The sequence below is a fragment of the Danio aesculapii genome, chromosome 4 (genome assembly GCF_903798145.1).
Source record: "Danio aesculapii chromosome 4, fDanAes4.1, whole genome shotgun sequence".
NCBI lineage: Eukaryota > Metazoa > Chordata > Actinopteri > Cypriniformes > Danionidae > Danio > Danio aesculapii.
In genome coordinates, this window is record NC_079438.1 from 46,463,556 (window position 1) to 46,489,158 (window position 25,603).

The window sequence follows — 25,603 nt, forward strand, 5'->3', positions numbered from 1 at the left end:
CGCATTGCTCATATTTGGAGAGCCCCTGCTGCCCGGCGAGAGGAATTTCCCACAATGCACTTGTCATTACCTAAGAAGTACACGGTGGTGAAGCTCTGTTTGACAAATGCGCTGCTCTCCCAGCGGCCCCCCTTCCCTCTCTAGTCTACTGTCCTGCTCGGTTATAACGCTATTTCTGCTGTCCGGTACGTGTAACTACTTATCATATCTGTATGTTGTTTATTACGCACTTTTAAATGACTTTCATGAAGGCAACAGGGTCTCTATGACTACGCGTTGATGTAACTCAAAACCTTTAACGTTATAACGTTACTTTGCTGTCATGTTAATTAAACGTATTAACATGTAAGGTTATGTGCTTTTTACATCTATTTATTCGTTTTATTATGTCAAGATACGTAAATAGTCACAGTAAATTAGTTTAGTTGTCTGTGGGAGCCATATCAATTACATTGTATTGAATGTATACCCTCCCACGTGATATCATACCAGCTTGTTGTTATTATTACGTAACGTTTTATTTATGCAAACCACACCCATATATATATCCACACCCATATATATATATATATATATATATATATATATATATATATATATATATATATATATATATACACAGTAGTAAGCTACAGTGGCACTACTGTTTAACAATGATGTAAACACCTGACACTTCAAAACTATAAGTGCAGATTATTAAAATATATTAATATTTTATGTCATGTTTATTTAAATAACCTACATAGTAACTTACTGGCACATATCTAATGAACTTCTACAAGTATGATGATTTGCCATTTGATGGAGAGATATTTAATATAACCAGATTTATAAAGTTTTGATGAAAATTTTTTTAATGTTTTCAATGTTGACTTGACAAAAATCCAAAACTGAAACTTTAAAATAATTTTGAAAAAATTAAGTTTGAAGATTTTGTAAGATGACAGAGAAAGTCAATTAAATTAGCACATTTGTCTTGTGAATTTGTAACATGAATTAGTATGACTTTATCACATAGCCAACCTTTAGTTTTGTATTTTATCAAAATAAATTAGCATCTTGCTAGCACATTTCGCATGCAATAATTAGTGTGTAATGTTTGTTTAAAATTAATTCTGATGTCATTTCTAGCATTTCTAACACATGACTAACATGTTATAACATGTTAACATGTTTCTTTCCATGCTAGCTTGCTTCTGGTATATTCTACCTGTTGCTAGCTTGAATTAGCTTGCTGTTAGCATGTTTCTAGCATGTTTTAATATGTTGCTAGCATGTATTTGAATGTTTTAATGCATTGTAAACATGCGTTAGCATGTTCTCGCACTCTTCAAACATGTTTTAACTTATACAGTTTTTTTGGATGAACTGCTAGATTATTGCATGAGTAGCACATTGCTAATATTTCTAGTTTGTTTTAGCTCATGGCTATATTGTCTTAACATATTGCTAGCATGTATCATTAATACAGTTTGTTTCTAACATGCTATAGTACAGGTTTTTAAGATGTTTTTAGCATTAATTAGCATGTTTAGCTTAATGTTGACATGAAGTAGCATGCTGCTAGCATGAATTAACATTTGTCAAGCTAACATAATACAGATCAAATTTTGACTTGATGTTTGTCATAATTATAAAGAACAAATTAAATAATTGTATTTGCAAATCATGAAACTATGAAATGTTTTAGACAGTTACCAAACAAAATCAGATCATTAGCCTAGTTTCAAATGTTACAGATATTCAAGCATTCATATTTCATTTGCCAGCATTTGGTTAATCACTGCTGATCCCAATGATGTTTACCCATCAGAACCAGTGTTTTGAAATATCAGCCATTTGTTATACAAATCTGATCTGCTTTTAGATCTTTTCAGATCTCATTTGTCACTTTATGACCATATATAGTTATGACTTTAACCCAGTGTCTCAAGCATGCTGTATTTATAAACCACATTAATACTCAGAGCACTTGATATTTTTGGTGTGTGATGGCTTCAGTTGATAATTTTTTCAATTAATAAGGTTTTACCCAAATAAATAAATAAAAATAAATTCAGCTGTTCTTTCTTGAGCATATTTTGCAAACCAACTGAGTGATGCGTTGAATAGCATATAAATTAATTCATAAATTATTCGGATATTAACACTACGTAAAAAACTATTTTCTGAAGTGCATCATGTAAACATCAGCCTGTAGTAGACAATTACAGACCCTTGGTGTGAATCTGCAGCTTTGCAATCAATCAAGTCCTATTTATAGTCCTCTCTGGATGTGAGCGCTGAGTATTTTTAAAATGTGGCCTTGCTTGTGTCTGTATCAGGTCTATATCTGTGCATGTGTTAAAACTACTTGCACCAGATGGACCAGTGCAAAGTGAAGAAAGTCAGTGGATTACCAACAAATTACACTACATACAACAAGTCTGCATTTAGAAAATGTTTGTTTTTTGTTTGCTTCTTCAGCTAGATATTTGATTATTTGTTTATTTATTTAGAAACAAATATTAGTGCTATATATATATATATATATATATATATATATATATATATATATATATATATATATATATATATATATATAGCACTAATATATATATATATATGTATATACGTTTATATATATATTAGCTCAATTATTATATATACATATATCTCATTTATTATTTTCAAATTAGACAAATAATAGACTAAATTAAATGGACAGAAAATCTGACCAAATTACATTTATTTTAAAGTAAAAAATAAATATTTAAACAGTAAAACTATATATATGATTTCTTTTACTATGTGAAAGTATTTTAAGCACTTTTTAAAAATGAACCTTGTGTATATTATACTTATGTAATCATGTATATAATAACAAAAACTATATTATTATTTTAACTTAATTCAACTATATTATAATTTTTAATTAATCATGCATAGGGCAATAAAAACACAAAAATAAATGTGCAAAGAAACCTCAATGAATTTATTTAAAATGTGTTATTTAAGATAAATACATTTTTAAAGTAGTAAAACTATCTATAATTAATATTTTATATATGCATATTAAACATATGCACTCTTTTATAATAAATGCAATTTCAATGTTTTATTTTATTGATTTATTTAAGCATCATTGAATCGTGTGCATGCTTAATATGATAGACTACACTTGTAACTTTGCTGTGTGAATCTGAATTGAAATAAACCAACAAGCAGAAATGTACTCAAAATGTTGCAGTACTGGGAAAATCTTGCTTAGTTGCAGATTCCCATGTAACTTATCCAAAATATATATTTGTTTGCTCCTCTGTAAAAATAAATCCTGAATGAAAACATCCTCAAATCAACCTAATTGTTTAGATTAGAAGATCATTTCTCCCATGCACACTTCTCATGCCTCCTTGTCTCAGTGAATGAACTGAAAAAGATCTTTCTTTTCCTCACACACCTGCACCACCACTAGATGGACCTCATTCCTCATAAACCGCAGCGACACCCTCTCCCTCACAGTGCTCTTGTGCCTGTTATTGCTCCTGTAAATTCTTTACACTCTCAAACTACACTTTCATTGGTGTTTATCTTTATAGCTTCAACAAGTCTCGGTGAAGCTTTTTCAAAAGCAGTCTCTTCCTCAAAGCTTCGTTTGCTGTAGGCCCGGATGGCTGTCCGTCTTCTCCGATCCATGGCCCCGTGTGCATCCATGGCCCTGCTCCAATGCATGCGCTCCTATAAGACCGCACGGCCACTCCTAATACTGACTACACCCGCTGCGCTAGGTACTGTAAAACAGTGTAGCTATAATTATTTAAGTCAAGTGTAGTCATATTTTTATTTAAGTGTAGTTATATTTATTTTAATGAGAACTACAGATATTTGTGTTGTGTTTTGTTTTAGAAAATTGAACACAAATGCAATTTTTTTGAGTGCAATATTAGTGATATAGTGGTATTTGCTATGCGATTAGTTACATTAGCTGATGTGCTACAGCCATTGAAGAACTCTGCATTCATTGTTAAAATGCAGGGTTCCACACACACGATTTGTGGTGGAACAACATGAAGGAATTCATTTAACTTATTAGTTTTTAAAAAATTAAGGGGATTTAAGAAAAAAAATTGAGTTGTCTCAAAAAAAAACCCTTAAGAATTGTTTTGTTTCAGCTCACTTAAAATAAGTAGTTTGAGCAAACAGCAAACATATTTTTGTTGAGTATTTGCAGCTTTTACTTCTTTTTTTCTAAGCAAAGTGCTTCTGCGCTTTTGTGTGTGTGTGTTTGCTTTATAATCCAAGCCATGAAACTTGACACTAATGAGGTTTTCTGAACTTTTAATATTTAAAATCCAATTTTTAAAAATGTATAAGGCTTTTATCATTCTGAAAATTAAGTACGTAATTAGTTAGTTAATAAATAATATTTAAAAATGACTACAAGCTTCTTGAAGTGCTTTTTAAACCCACGTAAGTGTCATGGATTGGTCAGGCTCTCACGACCCCCACTCACGAAGATCACCATCACCTGACTTCTAATGAGCACACAGCTGCATCACATTCACGAGCACCAGATAAAAGCACAGCACTCCAGTCGCTCATTGTCCGGGCTCGTCTCGACGAAAGCGGACAACTGAGCGACCACTCAGCGTAGTCATCCTCAGCTAAACAAACGATTTACTTACCTGTTCTCTTTGTATTCCTCCTAGTCTTCCTGGTCCTCCCGAATCGTCCTGTCTTCCAGTCCTTCCAAGTCTGTGTCATCCTCTGTCAGCTGTATCTGGTGTGTGCTGTCCATCCTCGTGTATTCCTGTTACCCAGCCACGGAGGAAAAGACCCCAACATCATTCCTGATCCTCCTGGCTATCCTTCATGTGCTCCTTGTTGTCATTCAATAAACACCCTAACGTTTCCTTACCTCTGTCTCCTGTCCGCTTCATAACAGAAGCCCGGACCCATAACGACGACAACATGAGCACCCTCGATCACTTTCAAGAGCTGGTGGACCAGTTGAAGCGGATTCTACAGCCACCAGCTCCACTTTCCAACGCACCACCAGCACCGAGCACTTCCGCCTCCACAGTTTCTTCTTCGGCCCTTCCTTCCAGTCCCATGGCCCGACCAGCGCCCTACTCAGGCGGAGCGGGGGAGTGCAATGGTTTTCTGTTACAATGTTCCCTCATATTCGAAATGCAACCTTCTCTATATCCCACAGATAAGTCAAAGATCGCCTACATCGTATCACTACTCTCTGGACCTGCACTTAAATGGGCTGAGACGATCTGGAACCAAGCCGGGCCGGTCATGAATTCCATCACTACCTTCACGGAGTATTTCAAAGAGGTGTTTGGACGTTCTGATGGGGAAGTAGCCGCTGGAGAGCAGCTGTATCATCTAAAGCAAGGTACTCTATCTACACAGGAATATGCTCTCCGGTTTCGCACTCTAGCAGCTGCAAGTGGATGGAATGAGAGATCGTTGTTGACCACGTACCGGCTCGGCTTGGAACCCACTCTCCGAATCCAGCTGGCCACATTAGATGATACAATGGGTCTGGAGAGATTCATCCAACATTCTCTCCGATGTTCCGATCGTCTCCGTTCCTATCAACAGGACACCATCACCCCCTCGTCTGCACTCCTCCAATCGCCTGAGTCAACAGCCTCTCCAGAACCAGAACCCATGATAATAGAGTCTGGAAGACTGACATCAGCGGAACGACAGAGGAGGCTGACCCGGGGTCTGTGTCTATACTGCGGTGTCAGTGGACACACCCGTATGGAGTGTCCCCTTCGTCCCATTCGGACTTCAGTGAGTGTATTCAGTACGAATATTGAACAATGTAAACCACTTACTACCACCGTACAAATAACTACTGCCTCTATTTCTCTCCTTGTCACAGCCCTCATCGACTCCGGGTCAGCAGGGAACTTCATCTCCCAATCCCTCTGTCGTCAACTCCACCTCCGTACTGAGGCGTCCTCGCATATATACCAGATACAACCGATAACCCAGTGCACTCGATCTTCGACCCGTATCCATCGACAATGCGAAGACATCCTTCTTCAAGTGGGGCTGTTACATCAAGAGAGGATTCAATTTCTGGTTCTGGAGGGTGCAAATATGGACATCATTCTAGGGCGCCCGTGGCTGGTGAAGCACGATCCCATCATCTCTTGGGGCACAGGAGAGATAAAGAAATGGGGATCTGGATGTACACCTACCTGTTTTCCAAATCTCCCTCTTCAAGGTCGGAACCCCATTTCTTTGTTTGCAACATCGGTCGAGAGCCCTCCTGAGAAGCAGTCTATCCACATTCCTAAGGAGTACAGCTCCTTTCATGATGTCTTCTGCCCCAAGAGAGCTTCCCAGCTACCGCCGCATCGGCCATGGGACTGCGCGATCGACCTAGTTCCAGATGCCCAGTTGCCAAGAGGTAGGATCTACCCGCTCTCGCTTCCAGAGAATCAGGCAATGGAAGATTACATAAGGGAGGCTCTGAGTCAGGGGTACATACGTCACTCAAAATCACCAGCCGCCTCAAGCTTCTTCTTTGTGGCCAAGAAGGACGGAGGGCTGCGTCCATGCATCGACTACAGGGTCCTAAATAACGGTACAGTAAAATACCGATATCCCCTTCCTCTGGTACCAGCCGCTTTGGAACAGCTCCGAGAAGCTAAAGTCTTCACTAAATTGGACCTCCGCAGCGCGTATAATCTGATAAGAATACGTGAGGGGGACCAATGGAAGACAGCATTCGTGACCCCTACTGGCCACTATGAATATGAGGTCATGCCTTACGGTCTGGTCAACGCCCCCTCCGTATTCCAAAACTTCATTCATGAAGTCCTCCGGGAGTTTCTTCACCACTTTGTAATAGTGTACATAGATGACATCCTCATTTACTCCCGGAGTGAGGCCGAACATCGCCAACACGTTGCGGAGGTCCTACACACATTGAGAGAACATCACCTCTACCTCAAAGCGGAGAAATGCTCATTCCACCAGAAGTCGATTCATTTCTTGGGATACATCATTGATCAAACCGGTATACGTATGGATGGGAAGAAAATTGAGGCTGTTCTATCCTGGTCAGAACCCACTTCCATTAAGGAGCTCCAGAGGTTTCTTGGGTTTGCTAACTTTTATAGACGGTTTATCAAGGACTACAGCAGGATTACATCACCTCTCACTAATCTCCTCAAGGGTAAACCCAAAGGACTGGAGTGGACCAAAGAAGCAGCCGCAGCCTTCCGCCTTCTTAAGAAGGAGTTCACAAGGGCCCCACTCCTGACTCATCCTGACCCAAATCTTCCTTTCGTGGTGGAAGTGGACGCATCCACCACCGGCGTCGGGGCAGTATTATCTCAACATCATGATACACCGCCCCGACTGCATCCCTGTGCCTATTTCTCTCGGAAGTTGAGCCCGGCGGAGCAGAATTACAGCATAGGAGACAGGGAGCTGCTAGCAATCAAGCTAGCCTTGGAGGAGTGGCGTCACTGGTTGGAGGGAGCCAAACATCCGTTCCAGGTGATCACAGATCACAAAAACCTCCAATATATCAAAGAGGCCAAGAGACTATGTCCACGTCAAGCCAGATGGTCACTTTTCTTCTCACGTTTTGATTTCTCCATTTCCTATCGTCCAGGACCCAAGAATCTAAGAGCAGACGCTCTCTCTCGTTTACACGAGCATCACGATCATGAAGAACTCCCAACGAAGATTCTTCCCGAACACATCTCCATTTGTCCGATCACCTGGAACGCTCCTCCAGTCGTTGCCACTCCGGAAGCCCCTGCTCCGCCGGGATGCCCTCCTCATCGGCAGTTCATACCACCTGAACACCGGGTAGATCTGATCCACTCCTTACATACCTCGCTAGGCACTGGACATCCAGGGATCAACAATACTCTCTCGCTAGTATCCCAACGATTCTGGTGGCCAAACATGGCAAGGGATGTGAGGCAATATGTTCAGGGCTGTAAGGACTGTGCCCAATCCAAGAGCCCACGTCATCTACCCGCTGGAAAGCTCCATCCCTTGCCGATTCCGAACCGTCCCTGGTCACACCTAGGAGTGGACTTTATCACTGATCTCCCTTCGTCAGAAGGTAATACCTGTATTCTAGTCATAGTAGATAGATTCTCAAAGTTTGTCAAACTAATCCCTCTGAAAGGTCTTCCCACAGCCTTTGAAACAGCCGACAATATCTTTAATCAAGTCTTCAGGTCATTTGGTATTCCAGAAGATATTGTGTCGGACAGAGGTCCACAGTTCATCTCACGTCTATGGAAAGCCTTCTTCAAGCTCCTAGGTGTGGCCGTCAGCCTCTCTTCTGGATATCATCCCCAAACCAACGGGCAGACAGAGAGGAAGATTCAGGAGGTGGGACGGTTCCTGAGGACCTTCTGCAGTGGTCACCAGAGCTCCTGGAGCCAGTATTTGGGCTGGGCAGAATATGCCCAAAATTCACTGCGGCAACCCTCCACCGGACTCACGCCATTCCAGTGCGTCCTGGGCTTCCAACCACCGCTCTTTCCCTGGGATGGCGAACCATCTGATGTCCCCGCAGTGGATCACTGGTTCCGGGAGAGCGAGAGAGTCTGGGACGAGGCTCATCAACATCTGCAGAGGGCAGTCCGTCGAAGCAAGGTAACCGCCGATAGAAGAAGGTCTGAAGAACCCAGATACACACCCGGACAAAAGGTGTGGCTATCCACCCGGGACATACGCATGCGACTGCCCTCTCGCAAGTTAAGTCCCCGATTTGTTGGTCCCTTCACCATCGTGGAACAGGTTAACCCCGTCACCTACAAACTACAATTACCCTCTCACTACCGTATTCACCCTACATTCCACGTATCACTCCTGAAACCCTATCACGATCCTGTTCTTCCCTCCACAGAGCCTGACCACGAAGAGGAACCCCCTCCTCCACTGCTCCTAGAAGAAGGAGCCGTCTACGCAGTGAAGGAGATCTTGCGTTCCCGACGTCGTGGTGGCCAGTTGGAGTACCTGGTGGACTGGGAAGGGTACGGCCCCGAAGAAAGGACATGGGTTCCCAGAGCTGATATTCTCGATCCTAGTCTCATGGTGGAGTTTCATGAGAGCCACCCTGAGTTCCCAGCGCCTAGAGGCAGAGGGAGACCACCACGGCGTCGGAGGTGTCGGCCCTCAGGAGCGGGCCCTGGGGAGGGGGGTACTGTCATGGATTGGTCAGGCTCTCACGACCCCCACTCACGAAGATCACCATCACCTGACTTCTAATGAGCACACAGCTGCATCACATTCACGAGCACCAGATAAAAGCACAGCACTCCAGTCGCTCATTGTCCGGGCTCGTCTCGACGAAAGCGGACAACTGAGCGACCACTCAGCGTAGTCATCCTCAGCTAAACAAACGATTTACTTACCTGTTCTCTTTGTATTCCTCCTAGTCTTCCTGGTCCTCCCGAATCGTCCTGTCTTCCAGTCCTTCCAAGTCTGTGTCATCCTCTGTCAGCTGTATCTGGTGTGTGCTGTCCATCCTCGTGTATTCCTGTTACCCAGCCACGGAGGAAAAGACCCCAACATCATTCCTGATCCTCCTGGCTATCCTTCATGTGCTCCTTGTTGTCATTCAATAAACACCCTAACGTTTCCTTACCTCTGTCTCCTGTCCGCTTCATAACAGTAAGCTTATAAAAATAAAAAGCATTTATTAATGCTCATAATGAATTTAGTAGTTATTTGATCCTTATAAGATATAAAATGCATAGTTATTATTAAGGGAGCAAAATTTTTGCAAATGCTGGAAGACCCTCAAAACATGTAGCATTTAATATTATACTTTTACAGTTGTATTTAAAAGAGATATTACCTTTTTTTAAAATGGTGCATGATGAAGGTTACAGTGCTCAGCATATCCATTTATCCATTTCTCAGTGAATATGGGTGATATATGAAGAGTTCAGATGCAAAAACCTCTAATTCCCATCTGATATTTTCTTCGAAAATTTGCATTTTTCTCCGACTCCTGTGTGTAGGCTCAGTAATTTTACTTTTATAGTGATGAATAAGTTTTTTACATTGCCTTTAAAGTGAAATAACTGAACATAAACAGAGGAGAACATTTCACACAGCATTCAGAGGTTTTTGCATCGAAACTCTTCATATATTAATGCATTTGATAACAACAGATTTATTACACAGATATATTTATTAAAATAATATTTTAGTCACAGAACATCTTTAGAAATGGAAAGATAATACATTTAAATTCATACAAAACAAAATAAATAAATAAATAAATAAATTTATATATATATATATATATATATATATATATATATATATATATATATATATATATATATATATATATATATATATATATATATATATATGTATATTAATGTTTTTCCCTAACATATAAATTTGGGCTACAAACTTTTAAACGATTATTGAAAGTTAATTTGTTAGATAAGCTTCAGATTCGGCTTTAGTACAGCCTAAACTAATGGATATGCACAAATATAATATTGTAAATATAATATTCACTGTTTTAAGTGAATTCAGAATTATTTAGTCCGTTTTGCATCCACATTTCAGTCAAACCACACTAGAAGCAGTTTAGAAGCAGATGGAGGCTCGTCTTTCCATCAATTTTGTATTATTATTTGTTTTTTGGTGTGCATTAAGCTTTGGAGGCAGCGTTCAGGCTTCAGAGTGATCACATCAGAGTTCATTTTAATAGACTCAACATGACCAAGTATCAACGCACACTTTAACTTTCATTTACATGAGTAAATATGTCTTTTGACTTGTGGATATTATGTTTAACATCTTTATCATTCCTCTTAAACTCTCTCTCTTTACACAGTGACGTTAATCAGGCTTTCTCTGCATGACAAGCGTCAGCTGTCCCGTGATTGGCTGCTCTAAGTGTCCATCTTTGTGACTGACATCTGTGTTGACCAATGTTGTGTTTTTTTTCTCCTTCCTCTCCCTCCTCGCCTGTGTTTGTCTGTATAATTTTTATTTTAGTCTGAGTGGTTGGCGGGTGTTATTAGGTGGCTCTCTTCTCGCCGCTGTTTCTGTTCACCCAGGAGCACCGGCGGCCATGTCCGGCTTCAATCTACTGCATCTGGTCAGCCAAGGCCAACCTGTAAAACTCAAGGCCTGCGGGCTCCCCTCAGGTCACCTGGATGCTGTGTGTGTGTGTGTGTGTGTGTGTGCAGTGTGCTTTGCTTTCTTGATGCCTTTTTTAACGTGCGCACACGCGTGTTTGAGTGTCCGGCAAGGGGGGTGTGTTTGGTTGATGATAAGGTCACTTGTGGAGAAACCAACTTTTGGAATTACCCCTAGGCAGCTTGACATTGACACTTCTTCACTTTGAGTCTACAGGTGAACTGTAAAACCCAAAAAGTTTAGGTAGCTCAAACCATTTAAGTTCAAAAGCTAGTCCTAATGAGTACTGTGAACTTACTGTATTTAAGTTGAAGTAATGAAGTATTTAATTAACTCATTACCTTCAACACTGAGTTCAAAACTCTTTTTAAATGAGAAGAATATAACTTTCAGTCAATTTTGAGTTTACTGCATTTCATTTCATTTGATAAAGTTGACTGTTGGGCTTTACAGTGTATACTTAAAAAATATCAGTGTCTTGTATTGATTGTTCCAGATATCAGGTTCCCCCTGATATATAAGTTGGTTTTTCTGTATTTGATGACCCCTTGGCGTAAAATGTCACCTTTTGCTTTGCTCCTTTTCTCTGTTTAGATCTTCAGTTGCTCATGGATTAATGCCTAACTCACTGTTTTTCCTTCTTTTAAGCCTGCATGTTCTGTCAAGCTTTAACATTGATGTAATTGCTACTAATGATTGCGTTTCTGTTTTGCATTTTCCATTTTAGGACTCTAGATGACACTGTTTGTGTTTTTTCTGATGAGTTAATCATATGTAATTGCAATCACTGGTGATTCATTGGTATATTAAAATAAAAAAAACTAGATCTTGCTGTGTCAAAGTTAAATAGAACTGCATTCGAATTTTCTGACGAAAATGAAAGTGCTTGCAAAATAGCAAATAAATAAATAATTTAAATAAATGATTAAAAATATATCATGAGAGAGATAGAGATGTTGTTGTAGCTTAGTGCAGATTAATTTCATTATAAATATTAAGCCTTTGTTCATGCAAAGGTATTTTTTGGATTGGATCTCCAACACACTGCTTATAAGCACTTAGATTCTGCTATTTTAGGCTGTTAAATCAAAACCGAACCATGGAATTGTAATTGAAGGGATAGTTCACCCAAAAATTCTGTCATCATTTACTCGTTCTTACCTTGTTTTAAACCGTTATGAGATTTGTTGTTCTATTGAAAAAAATCTTAGATTTAGACAAAATCTTAGATACAGTTGAGGTATGAATTATTAGCCCCCTTTGAATTTTGCTTTTTTAAATATTTCCCAAATGATGTTTAACATAGCAAGGAAATTTTCACAGTATATGTCTGATAAAGTTTTCTTTTCTTCTGGAGAAAGTCTTTTTTTCTGCCTAGAATAAAAGCAGTTTTAAATTTTTTAATAACCCTTTTAAGGTCAAAATTATTAGCCCCTTTAAGCTACATTTTTTTCCCGATAGTCTACAGAACAAACCATCATTATACAATAACTTGCCTAATCACCCTAACCTGCCTAATTAACCTAGTTAAGCCTTTAATTGTCACTTTAAGCTGTATAAAATGGTCTAGTCAAATATTATTTACTGTCATCATGGCAAAGATAAAAGAAATCAGAAATTGGTTAGAAATTAGTTATTAAAACTATTATGTTTAGAAATGTGTTCTTTAAAACATTTTTTGTCTCTCTATTAAACAGAAATTGGGGGAAAATAAACATGGGGACTAATAATTCAGGGGGGTTAATAATTCTGACTTCAACTGTATATTGAAGACTGCTGTAAACCTGTAACCATTGACTTCCATATTTGTTTTTCTACCATAGAAATCAATGGTGTGGGTTTCCAGCTTTCTTCCGAATATCTTCTTAAATATTCAATAGAATAAAGAAACTCATAAACGTTTGGAACCACTTGAGCAGAGATGCCCAAACTACGGCCCACGTGGCAAAGTTGGCTCATGGTAACCTTTGATTTGGCCCGCCATCCCATCTGAGAAGAGAGGGAGGATGATGGGAATCCTTACGAGTTTGTCAATTCAAATTGAATGTAACTCCTTGTTTGTTTTACTGTTAAAAGCTAACTGAAATTAAATGTTTCAATTAAATGGTGTAAATTAATCCGATTTTGTTTAAATGTACCTACTGTCACCTGACAATAAAGACTATGGTGAGCAAATCAAGTCAAAGGCAGATTCTGCTTGACTAATGTATTCAGCATTGAACTCCATTGTGTTAAAAATGTGATTGTTTGTTTTTATTGCAATAAGTTATTGTTTAAAACGTTATACTGCATTAGTAATAAAAAAAAAATGTAATTAATATTAAATAAATGACGAAATGACCCACGGCAACTTTAATGTAATCTAATTTGTTATATTTACCTTCTGCCCACGGTTCTCAATGATGTTTGGATTTAGGCCCTTCATATGAAAAAGTTTGGGCACCCCTGCACTTGAGAAAGAGTACATTTTCATTTTTGGGTGAGCTATCCCTTTAACATCAATACATCCTCACCTTTGCAAGCCTTATCAAAAGTTTGAAAGCAATGAGCTGAAAATAGGAGAGAAGTCAAGGGGAACACGTGATATTTTGAGTGTGAAACAAAAGGCCTGTTCTAAGAACAAAATTTTGCTTCCAATCAGGAAATAACTTTCACTTGAGGTTATAGCGGAGGGATGTTGGAACAACGTGCTGATTTGTAGCGTGACCTCTCGGTGCACCAAAACTAAATCATTTGCAGGGGGTGACACAGACCGAATTCCTGAATTTCTTTAAATGCCTCCTTAGAGGCTTTTCTAGACAAACCAAGAAATAAAACACTTTCCCCCCCTCCCTTGATCTCGCAGTATAAATAGTGCTCAGAGCTCTCCATACACAAAAAAACTAGGAATTCTCTCTCTCTGTCTCACTAATAGGATCCAGAAGACCCCTCTCACAGAGTTGAGAGGACTACGGGAGAGTCCTGCGGGGAGGCGACCCCCCCCTCCTCTCTCTGCGCACTCCTCCCCTCTTCCCCATGTTTGTCAGAAGTAACTTTGTACTCGCTGGACAGAGCAGGGCCCATCAATGGAGCCCATTCACCAGAGGGACCTTTAAAGACCCCATTATTTCCTCCATTCACATGGTTTCAATCTTGTCGAGAGGAATTCTCCACATACTCTAAGTGAAGGGAGAACGCAAGCTGTAAAACCGGCCGAGCAATACAGGAGCAGGACAGACCCCACAGGAACACGAGTGAAAAAATCGTTATTAGCTAAAAAAGAAGGAGGTAGAAGGTACTCTGTAATGGGAAATTGCAGTAGAATTGTATGTAATTTAAAACTGCTGTATGTCCCGGTGACTAAATGGTGTACAGATGGACATCTGGGCCTCTTTAAAAACACAGCTACAGTCTTTTGAGGATCTGAGAGGATTTTCATGCTCGTTTTTTTTCTCGGTATCTCATGTTTTTCCCAGCCTTATCAATTGAGGTTGTATCACTGTTTGGTCCTTCTGGTGACTATTATTCACTCCTCAGCTTGACCTCTAGAGGTCAGCATCGGCGTAAAGCTAGACATCAAGCGTAGCGGTCGAGATGAGCTCTTGTCTAGATTTAGCTAACTCTGTGTGTGTGTTAAACACAATTGCCTCGGCGTAATACTTTGGCTGTAGCACATCACTGACAGAGCGTTTAGACTGTGTGTGTGTGTGTCACTGACATTGTGATTTTTCCAGGCAAGAGTTAAGTCATTAAAGTAGACATTGCCAGATCATTCGAAACCAAAGTGACCAGACACTTGCTTGGAAGGAATCACGTTGAAAACTAGATCAGAGTGACAGTTTGTTGTTTTTAGTAATGCAAGTGTTGTCTTTTTGATGATTTACAAATGAAACTCGCTTGTCTTTCCATCAGGAACGTGCCGAAGTAAGAAGACATGGCCTAAAACGTTCCCCGAGGAAGAGCTGAGGAAGCGTTTGACCCCAATGCAGTACCATGTTACTCAGCAGAAGGGCACAGAGAGGTGTGTGACCAATAATCACCCAGTTTGACAGCATTGAGGTGGCAAATGCAGCTGTTTCACTGGCTGTTGTTCTTGTTATCATGGTCAAACTGCAGGTTGATGGTGATATTTCAGACTTTTATTTCAGGTTGATGGTGATATTTCAGAGTTTCATTCACTTTTCAGAAGTTTCATTGAAGACTTTTGCCCAAGATTGCTTTGTGTTAGACCAGGGGTGGGCAAACTCGGTCCTGGAGGGCCAGTGTCCTGCACAGTTTAGCTCCAGCTCTGATCAAACACATCTGCTTATAGATAATTAGTGATCTTGGAGACACTGATTAGCATGTTCAGGTGTGTTTGATTAGAGTTGAAGCTAAACTATGCAGGACACCGGCCCTCCAGGACCGAGTTTGCCCACCCCTGTGTTAGACCAATCCTAGCTAAAACTCACTTTTAAACTCACTTTGAGGCTGAATTTTTCTGAAAAGAAAAGGAAAATTGTGTACTAAAGGTGTACTAAGGTGTAATCAATGAAATAATTGTTTCGAAGGGGAAACGTCCTGGAATATGAAGCATAAGCAGCCAAAACAATATTTTGATTAATATTTTATTAATTCAATTCAATGTAATGTTATGTTTTGAAAGAAAAACTTTCTGTACTACACCATAAATTAATTATTTATCGCATTAATATATTTAAAAGGGGTCATTTGTACTGGACTGTAAAGAAAAAATCTTATATTTAAGTGAAAAATCATAAAGAATCATATTTGTCCAAACAATAATAAAGGACATTGGGTTCCTATTAATTTACATCCCCCCCTCCCACAGTATCCAACACTTTGTCCTAGTTGATGTGTTTTGCTGTAAAACATCAATAGACAGGACATTATCTGAACAAATTTCATTATGCAGGGCTCAAAAAGGCATTTGACACTTTCTCTCCAAGGCCTTGAGATTGACTAAATGGAGGATGTAGCATGGAAGGGAAAACACTGACACTTCCCCTCTTTCTCTCCGTTGCTCTGCGGTAAAACACACACGTGGGGAAAGTATTTATCGGCCCATTGGCAGTAGGAATGTGAAAAATGCCCTTCAGTGAAGGTGCATTCTGGGGCCTGCGCCTCTGTTTATCCACAAATCCCCCTTCGCTTATCTAGAATAGACTGTCAGTCGATGCCATTTGCTGGCTGTTTTGCATAAACAAACAGAGAGAATTGGAAAATGATTTGCAATTTGATATAAGTGAGCATGAGTGAGCTTTTATTGGTAACTATGAACTTTTATTGAGCTAACAAAATAGTGTTGATTGTTTAAATTTATGTGCGGTTTTATCTTTCTTAGCGCATTCACAGGAAAATATGTAGATAATAAAGAGGAGGGAACTTACCACTGTGTTGTTTGCGGTGCACCTCTTTTCATGTGAGTGCTAATACATTCTCATTTTTAACAATTCACATCTTATTTAATCTTTATTTTTTCGGTTATAGTGATACATCTTTTTTTGATTGTCAATATTTTTGTTTTCTGTACCTGCAGGTCTGAAAAGAAGTTCGACTCAGGATCAGGTAGAGTTCTGCACTCACCTATAATAAGTATAGTAATCTAAATATAGCAGACGCTATTATTTTTGCCAAAAAGCTTTATTTTACTTCTCAGAACTACTAGACTTTTTTGTTTTATTGTTTGAAAATGAATAATTATTGCTTTTAAGGCTGCACGATATATTGTTTGAGCATCGATATCGCAATGTGTGTATCCGCCATAGTCACGTCGCAAGATTAGATTATTTATTAAAGATTAAAATATAAAGATATTATTATTTTTAAATAATTTATACAATGATGACCTTGTTATTTTATGTTTGATTGTTAATTTCTATATCTGAATACTGTTAGACTCTTCAGACAACCATAAAGCGCTGTATATTTTACTTGTATCTTTGCTCTGTCATATTTGTTTATGCTTGTAATTTATTATAATTTATGTAAACAGACTGCATAGAAAAAGACTCAATCATCCCAATGTATCGAAATATTTCCAAATAGAGCTATTCAAATCATCTGGTGAAATTATATTCATATCGCAATATATATCGCAGTCACGTCGCAGGATTAGATTATTTATTAAATATTAAAAGATAAAGATATTATTTTTAAAGTAATTTATACAATGATGTTATTTTATGTTTGATTGTTCCATTTTTTTATGTTTGATTGGTCATAAATTGGTTATTTCAGTATCTGAATACTGTTAGACTCTCCAGAAAACCATAAAGCGCTGTATATTTTACTTTTATCTATGCTCTGTCATATTTGTTTATGCTTGTAATTTATTATAATTTATGCAAACGCACTGCATAAAGACTCAATCATCCCAATCTATTTAAATAAATTAATCTTTCCAAATAGAGCTATTCAAGTCACCCGGTTGAAATTATATTCATATCGCAATATACAAATCGAAGAAAAACTAAATATCTATACTAAATAATTTCCAATATCATGCAGCCCTAATTGCTTCTCTGAAAATGAACTCTACAATAATATATTCATTGCTCCACATTACTCTGGTTCATCTCTTAAAACTGTTTTATGGTTTGTTTCAAGGACACATACGAATCTGCTGCTAATAGGCTCTAAGTGTGGGGTATGAATTACAAATAGCCAAAACATTTTTTAATGAACGTTATCTATTCCCTTCAAGATTAATGTTATTGGCTGCAAACATTCCTCCGCTGTCACAATCTTTGGAATCCTGCTGCTGTTCATTTGCGCATAACAAAATATGTGCACATCAAATAACTGTGCAGTTCATCTAATTTTACCAGGGGGGAGCAAATAGTGGAGGTTTTATTTATTTACTTAATTACTAGAATTAACAAAAGATCTCTAATCAATTTCTTATAATATGGTGTTTTGATAAGGAGAATACAACATAACAAATGACTCAAAAATTCAAAGACATTACATTTAGGGCTGCAAGATATTGGAAAAATCTGATATTGCGATATTTTATTTTTCTGCAGTAAATATTGTGATATGAATACATATAAATGGGTCTATTTAACAGTTTTCTTGGAAATCTAGCTTGCATGTTTCGGGATCTATAGAGCTGCGCATTGTTGGATTTGCTCTTCAGTGTTTGGACTGTCAGTAGTGATTATTAAACCACACTGAACTGAGCTAAACTGAACTAAACTTAAACACTACAAACTGAACTACACTGTTCCAATTTACTATGACCTTTTATGTGAAGCTGCTTTGACACACTTTACATTGTATAAGCGCTATACAAATAAAGGTGAATTAAATTGAATTGAAATCTAACAGTATTTAAGTACAAAAAATGTAATAATAACAATGCAAAAAAGCTTTTCTTACTTTTCTTTGTAGTTCAAATATGTAAAATTTCTTAGATCAAGTAAAATTATAGTTTCACCTTCAGAAATAAGTCGAAATGAACAGTTTTTCCTTAAAACAAGCTAAATTAGCTACCAATGGGGTAAGTAAAATAATCTTTTTTTTATTTTTATTGTGGATATTTGGACTAGAAACAAGGCAAAAATTGTGTAAGGATAATTAAATACACGCAAGCTTTGTTACACCATCAAACATCCATAAAATTTTGTGCCCAAATGTTCTAAACTCTATTGAAATGCTCAGTCACAGGCCTTAAAAACACTGATGTTACTATTGCAGAGTGCACATTGCGATATCGATGCTAATAACATTTATATTAGCCAACAACAGCATAAGGATTGTTTTACTTTTTAATAGTTATATTTGACTTGAACTTTTTTGAATGCAAAATTGTTTAATGGAGCTATATGGAAGAGAAATTATAAAACTTTAATTGTCACTGGTGACCATTAACTGAACTGTAGCTTGCAATTTTAGCTTGGTCTTTCACTCATAAGCAAGAAACTTACTAGAGACTGAATGTAATTCAATGCCCTGGTATATTCATTGTAAAGTTCTTTTTCATTTTGTTATATGAGGTAAATAGATGTTGTAACTACAAAAAAAGGGTTATTTTATGTTTTAAATCACTGTGATTTTAATGCAGATGTGCAAATAAAATCCAAATTAAATTGAAATTACTTTAAATGCATCCCATTATGCTCCTAACATGACCTAAATGGCATTTATTGTTGCATTGACAGTACTTCCTCTTATGACACAAAGGTGCGTATTAAAGAGTCTCATCAGCTCAGACTAAATGAATGTTGAGTTAATACTGAGGGCACACAATACCATTATAATGTATCGCAGCAACGGTTTGTTGATCCTGCACAGATCTGAGCTCAGATCACATACTTCTACAACATTACACATGCTATTTTTATTCCCTCTCTGAACAAAGTACATGCGTATGCACAAATTCTCTACAGAAAACATAGGGTGAAAATGAGAAACATCTGGGCCCTCTGTTGAAAAATCTGATTTTCGATGGAGTTGAGTCTTTTCTGTCTTGGATGTGGAGATGGGAGCCAAACGGACTCATATAGACTCAATTTCCTGTTTTGTTAGAGCGCCGTTACACTGCTCCATTCACTGGGCCGTTCGCTCCGGCGATAAAGCTCCATTAGATCAGCTCCGCGACGATCCACCGGGATTCTCCTGGTCTGACTCATAGGATTCTTATATTCCCCCTAGAGCTTCCTGTGTCTGAGTGGAATTTCGTGGCTTTGTAGTTGCAGCCAAGCATCTCCTCCCTAAGAGGGAGTAGAGGGAGGGGGGGAGGGGGGGGTCGGTATAGAGGCAGATTGAAGGGTCGCGGGGGGAAAGTGTAGAATGAGCGACTGGACGAATGACTGACTTCTGTTTCTCAACATACGCTGTGTTACAGCAGTGAGCTGACTCCTGCTTCCTCAGGTCTGACCTGATATCATTAGGAAAGGAAAATCAGATGTGAACAAGATGTGCTTGGATAATTGGGGTCGCAAGCTAAATAAAGGAACCATTCTTGATTTATTATTTAGAAAGGGTACTTAAAAAGTCTTGCGCTAACTTTTTAAGGGTCTTAAAGTCTTTGAAGTTCTTAAATTTGGTGACAAAGTGTTATGTTTTTAGTTTTTAATTTATTTGATACATGAAAAACAATGTTCACGTACTGCCGTTTAAAATTTTGTGATCATAATTCAAATAAGTCTCATTTGCTCACCATGCCTGTAAATTAATATACAGAATACAAAAAATTTAAAATATTACAAATTGAAAGCACTTATGATTTTAAAATATATTAAAAGCTGTAATTTCTCAATTTTTTTCTGTCTCACAAGATCCTCTAATTTGGTGTTTTAAGAGACTTTTTTTGCTGAATACAGTGTATTATTACAGGTAATTATTTAATTTTTGCAGAAATGCTAAAGAAGAACCTTTCAATGATTACAAAAAGCTCATTTTTATGGTCTAAAGAACATTTTAATAATGTCAAGAAACCCTTTATACCATAATAGAACCTCTCATGCATAATAAAACATAAATTATAGATAACTATACATTATTAAGAACATTTTGTTCAACAGAAAAGTTCTATAAACCTTAATGGCACCATCAAGGTGAATAGAGAACCTTTATTTTTTAAGATTGTAGAATTTCTCAATTTTCCTTTAAATCCTTCTGATTTTTTCTTTTTAAGAGACATTTTTCATAATTGTTTGCTGAATACAGTTTTGTTTATTTTTATATATTTTTTGCAGAAATGCAGATGAAGAACCATTCAATGATTACCTTAAATGGTCTAAAGAACATTTTAATAATCTCAAGAACCCCTTTATACCATGATAGAACCTTTCATGCATAATATTACATAAATTATAGATAATTGTACATATTAAGAACATTTTGTTCAACAGAAAAGTTCTATAAATCTAAATGGAACCATCAAAGCCAATAGAGAACCTTTGTTTTTTAAGAGAGTAGAAAGAACTAGTTAGTAAGTCCATGCTAAAAGTAAAAGCAATATAAAAGTATAAACTTCTCAATAAAAAAACTAAAACTTACTGACACAAACTTTTGAATGGAAGTGTAATGTAAATATTGTTTCAATAATAATTCTTATTTAATTAAACACAAATCATAAATATCTAACATTTTTGAATTCATCTTGTGGAGTGTTTGAACCTTAAAAACAGTCAATTTATTTTGCAAATCTGGAGTTGCAGAAATTACACACTTCATCTACTACAGTGTTTTGAATAATGATTGGACATGGAATACGCCACAGTGCCAGTAGCCTTTTACTTCCCATTTGTTCCGCTTAACTTAATGTGTCTCCCTCTACTAGTAATCAGGAGGTAATAGTTTAACGTTTGTAGAGCTTTTGTCAAAAGTCTAAACAAATATGCCAGCACAGGCCTTGTAGCTGTAAGCTCCCAAGGTTCCTCTCCTCCAGACGTTCCACCTACCCAGAGAGCCATGAGCCGGACCACCCATGAGCAGCCATTCTTTCCACTTACACTCCTGTTACTGGGTAGAAATTTTCCAGATGAAAGAAACAGGATTGTGTAACTTTGCAGATAACACAGACTATTTTCAGGGAGGTTTGTTTCCCTTCTTGACCTCTTGAGATGCCGTCCAGCCATGTGGTAGGACAGTTGGATGATCCTTATAAATCTAGTTTATCCAGAAATCAAACACCTAAGGATTGTGTTGGTCATTTTGGCATTGCCAAACACCAAATATGCTTTGGAGCACCAGACTTTAAACAATGGAGCCTTTTTAAACTTCCGGTAAACCTAGAGCGCAAGGAGAGTACCACAAATAAATTAGTTGAATTGCAATTTATTCAAATAATAAAATAAATACCTGAATTTGTCCCATACATGAACTCGTCTGTCCTATTTTGACTGCTAAGCCATCATAAGTTGTAAAAATTACCCATCGAAAAGGCTTTAAAGCCAAACAGAATCCTCTGTTGGCTGTCGCTTCAGTGAACCTTATTTTTGAAACAAAAAATAAGCAATAAAAAAGTGAAGCACCATAAGCGGACCATATTAAAATGAATTTGAATACTGTTTTGTCTATTGTTGTTATCCATGAATTTTCAAATGTACTTTTTTTTTTTTTTACAAAAGAGGCTAGAAAAATTGTAAAGCTCTACATTATTATTATTATTATTATTATTATTTTTTTTTTTATGTTTTAATTTTTATTATTCAAAGGGCCAAGTTCTGAATGAGGAAAATGAAATGTGTGTTATTTGCCTAATAAATGACAATAGGTTACAGTTAAAAAAACTTTAACAGACTTGTATCTTTTTCTTATGAAAAATAAGTATTTATTCATATTTCTTTGTTCTAAATCTTTAGAAAATATTTTGGTACATCAAAAAGTGTGGTTATGATCACCACCCGACAAGCTAATCCAGCTAAAAGTAGTGCGTAAAATGTCACTAAATGCAGTATTTAAATATAATTAAATAGAAAATAAGGCGAATAACTGCAAAAAGGTCCACTTTTTGAGAAAAAAAGAACCACTCCTTTCACCAGGCTGGCTACGAGCCTGTATTGTAACGAACTGTCAACCACTTCCAGAGATAGTCAAAAATGTATTTGACCAAATTAGACCCTCTTATCAAGAAATCAGGAAAATGGTCAAAAATTGGTAGAAGAGACATATTAAAACTCCTGGTGTAAATGGGAAGGTTTCCCTCATTTGCTTGTGATCCAATCAACCAAAATGCATCTTAATACTAGGTGTACATGAGGTATGCAGGTTTTACTTCAATTGCAAAACAAAACAAAAATCTACAACGAGAGATTGGCGGGAAATGTGAAAGATTTCACCCAGGAAGAGTTTCAATACCCTACAAGACAAAACTCTTAAGATTATAGGTTTGTGTCATTAACTTTTAACGCTGTACTGCTTTTTCAGGATGGCCTTCTTTTTTTGATTTGATCAATAAGGACGCTATAGCTCAAACAGATGACTTTTCATACGGGATGCACAGAGTGGAGACAACCTGCAGTCAGGTACAAAATCAGATTCACCTTTTTTATGCTCAACTATGAAAGCATCATTCTTTAAATTTGACCTCTTCTTCAAAGTGTGGTGCTCACCTGGGCCACCTCTTCGATGATGGACCTCGACCAACAAAGAAACGCTACTGCATAAACTCAGCCTCGCTCAGTTTCCAGCCCAAAAACAGCGCCACTGAGGAAGTTGAAGCATCTGGTGCAGCAGGTCAATCATCCGCTAGCAGGAATGAAGAACTTTAATAGGACTTGGAAGAAGATCAGATCGACTCCAAAGTCACTCCAACTGTCGATTCCAAATCAAGTGAGCTGTGCAATCATGCTTAGCAACATTGGTCTGAATGATGGGTCCTTCAAAGATCACAATACGCAATAATATCAGTGTTCAGATATCAGATTAGAATGGCCTTATGTTTTCTCCTAAACTTTTGCATTTTAATTATTGCGTCATTTGAAGAACTCACTTCACTTTCATAAAATTTACTCCGCTAAACTGTTATTTAACACTCAGTGGTGGTTTTAAAATATAGATAAATATAATATTTTTCTTCTACAATGTGTGAGACCAAATCTGGGGTTTTAAGTGAACCTTTTCAAATTTTCTTTTCATTTAAAACAAAGGCTTCCAGAATACTTGAGTACAAAGAAACATCCCTGCAGGCACAGGACGTCAACATGATGTCATATTGACGTTGTATCCCAACGTACCCAAACATCATGGGGACGTAGGATTTTGTTTGGAAATGAAAATTGGGTTGACGTCAAACCTAACGTCAGGCCAATGTCAATGTCAAACCTAAAATCAACTAAATATCATTGTCTAATCATGTTACACCTTGACGTTGTGTAGATGTTACTACTATGACATCTATCAGACGTTGGATTTTGGTCACTTTCCAAAACAACTTCAAAACCAATTATCAACGTAATTTGACGTCGTTATAGGACGTCAAAATAACATTGTCCTTAGATGCTGGCTAAACATTGAATTCTGGTCTCTTGACGTCATGACCTAAATCTAACCTTACATTAATGTCTTTTGTTGTGTGCCTACTGGGTTTGTGATGGAATGGTAACTAGAACTATTTCGTATTCTGCACTATGACTCTGTACAGACGGTTAGACCTTCCATTTGAAGATCAAGACTCTTTGGGTTATTTTTAAATCATGCTAAAGAACATGATAGTACGGTCGACGTTGAATCTTCCTTTGAAATTTTAACTCAAATTGTTATTCTGATAATATTTTCCATGCATTTTTCACTAGTGGTCTCTGACTTTCTGGACCCCATTGTATATTGAAAGCCTAGTCATTGGAAACAAATTATAGATGTGTACTTTCTCAGAGCGCTGTGTTGTTTTTGAAGTGACATGTGATACAGGGGAGGTCAAGAAGTTTGGAGAAAATGCTATGCAAGTGCTCCTGTGAGCAGTAAAATAAGCACCGGTCTGAGAACAAAGCATTCTTTGAAATAAAATGGAACAGATGACAAATGTTTAGTCTGAACACAAATGTAGCCTGACTTTTAAGGGTGCTTTTTTTGGTCTCCCTGCTTGCAGTGCCTATTTTCGTCTTGAGTTGATATGGGTTTTTTTTCTTGAGATATAAATTCACGGAGATTGGTAGAAATAAATTCATTTTGACCAGTGTGGTTGAATAAATATGAATAATGTGGTGTCCTGAATTTGTTCAAACATGTAAATGCATGTTGCACATGCATTATTGGGGTTACACTTATTACAGTTTTATTATTTGACTTTAAATGTTCATCATTGATCCATTGATTTATTTAAATGCTTCGAATTCGGACAGTATGCACAAGAAGTACGGACATTTGGTCTGTTTTTTTCAGTTACAGCTTTCTTATTGCTTTGGAAGGTGTGAATATAGCATGCTAGTTGTGTGTACTGTGTGTTTTTGTCCTTCAAGCTTGACAGCCCTTGTCACTGTGTTGTTTACTGTATGGTAAATATCTACTTGAACATATGGAAAATTCTCTGTTGCGTTCGACCGAAGAATTCCGAAGAAGTTTGGAACCCAATGAGGGTAAGAAAACGTTAATGTACTAATTAAAGGACTACTCTAGCTTTTTATTAACCATTGTGCCTGCTGAAGCCAATGTGCTGCAACAATTACGCCATAATGAGAATAACGTTCCTACCTGTATCGACTTAACAGTAAATAGCAACATTTCATTTTCCCTCAGTCTTTGTACATGATGCAAATACAGAAGCATCAAGCTTTAAATAGGGAATTACCATCAAATATACTATCATATAAATACTATCAAACGCGGAGATCTGCTGAGTAGATCCAAAAATGGTTAAACTCAAGTGTTTAACTCTAGAGGATTTTTTTTAAATGAGCCTATTTCCCCTAAAAGTGGAGACTTCCTTTAATAAAAAGCATTAAAGTCACATTTCACATATGCACATCAAGCTAAATTTCTATTTTACCAAACATTTGCTGATTAAAATTTTCTTGCAACAGGA

The 25,603-nt window shown here is 37.4% G+C and overlaps 1 protein-coding gene across 4 annotated transcripts; it reads left to right on the forward strand.

Moving 5' to 3' along the window:
• The first annotated feature begins 54 nt into the window (after positions 1 to 54).
• msrb3 (methionine sulfoxide reductase B3) lies at positions 55 to 24,627 on the forward strand. 4 transcript variants are annotated; one of them, XM_056455839.1, is made up of 7 exons: positions 95 to 185; positions 3,579 to 3,767; positions 15,043 to 15,151; positions 16,475 to 16,552; positions 16,670 to 16,698; positions 23,011 to 23,108; positions 23,184 to 24,627. In XM_056455839.1, the coding sequence occupies exons 2-7, from the start codon at positions 3,650 to 3,652 to the stop codon at positions 23,352 to 23,354; spliced, it is 603 nt and encodes a 200-aa protein (XP_056311814.1). In that variant the 5' UTR covers positions 95 to 185; positions 3,579 to 3,649; the 3' UTR covers positions 23,355 to 24,627. The 4 variants fall into 4 exon arrangements, with proteins under 4 accessions (XP_056311815.1, XP_056311814.1, XP_056311816.1 ...); XM_056455841.1 differs by lacking the exon at positions 3,579 to 3,767 and adding an exon at positions 11,008 to 11,159 and having other exon boundaries at positions 96 to 185; XM_056455842.1 differs by lacking the exon at positions 95 to 185 and adding an exon at positions 11,008 to 11,159 and having other exon boundaries at positions 3,687 to 3,767.
• The last annotated feature ends 976 nt before the right edge of the window (positions 24,628 to 25,603 follow it).

Bases quoted from the DNA above. Each gene is read 5' to 3' on its own strand.
- msrb3 (XM_056455839.1), top strand. From the start codon at position 3,650: ATGGCTGTCCGTCTTCTCCGATCCATGGCCCCGTGTGCATCCATGGCC. The intron at 15,152-16,474 runs GTGTGTGACCAA...TATCTTTCTTAG, and splicing joins CAGCAGAAGGGCACAGAGAG to CGCATTCACAGGAAAATATG. The intron at 23,109-23,183 runs GTACAAAATCAG...TCTTCTTCAAAG, and splicing joins TGGAGACAACCTGCAGTCAG to TGTGGTGCTCACCTGGGCCA.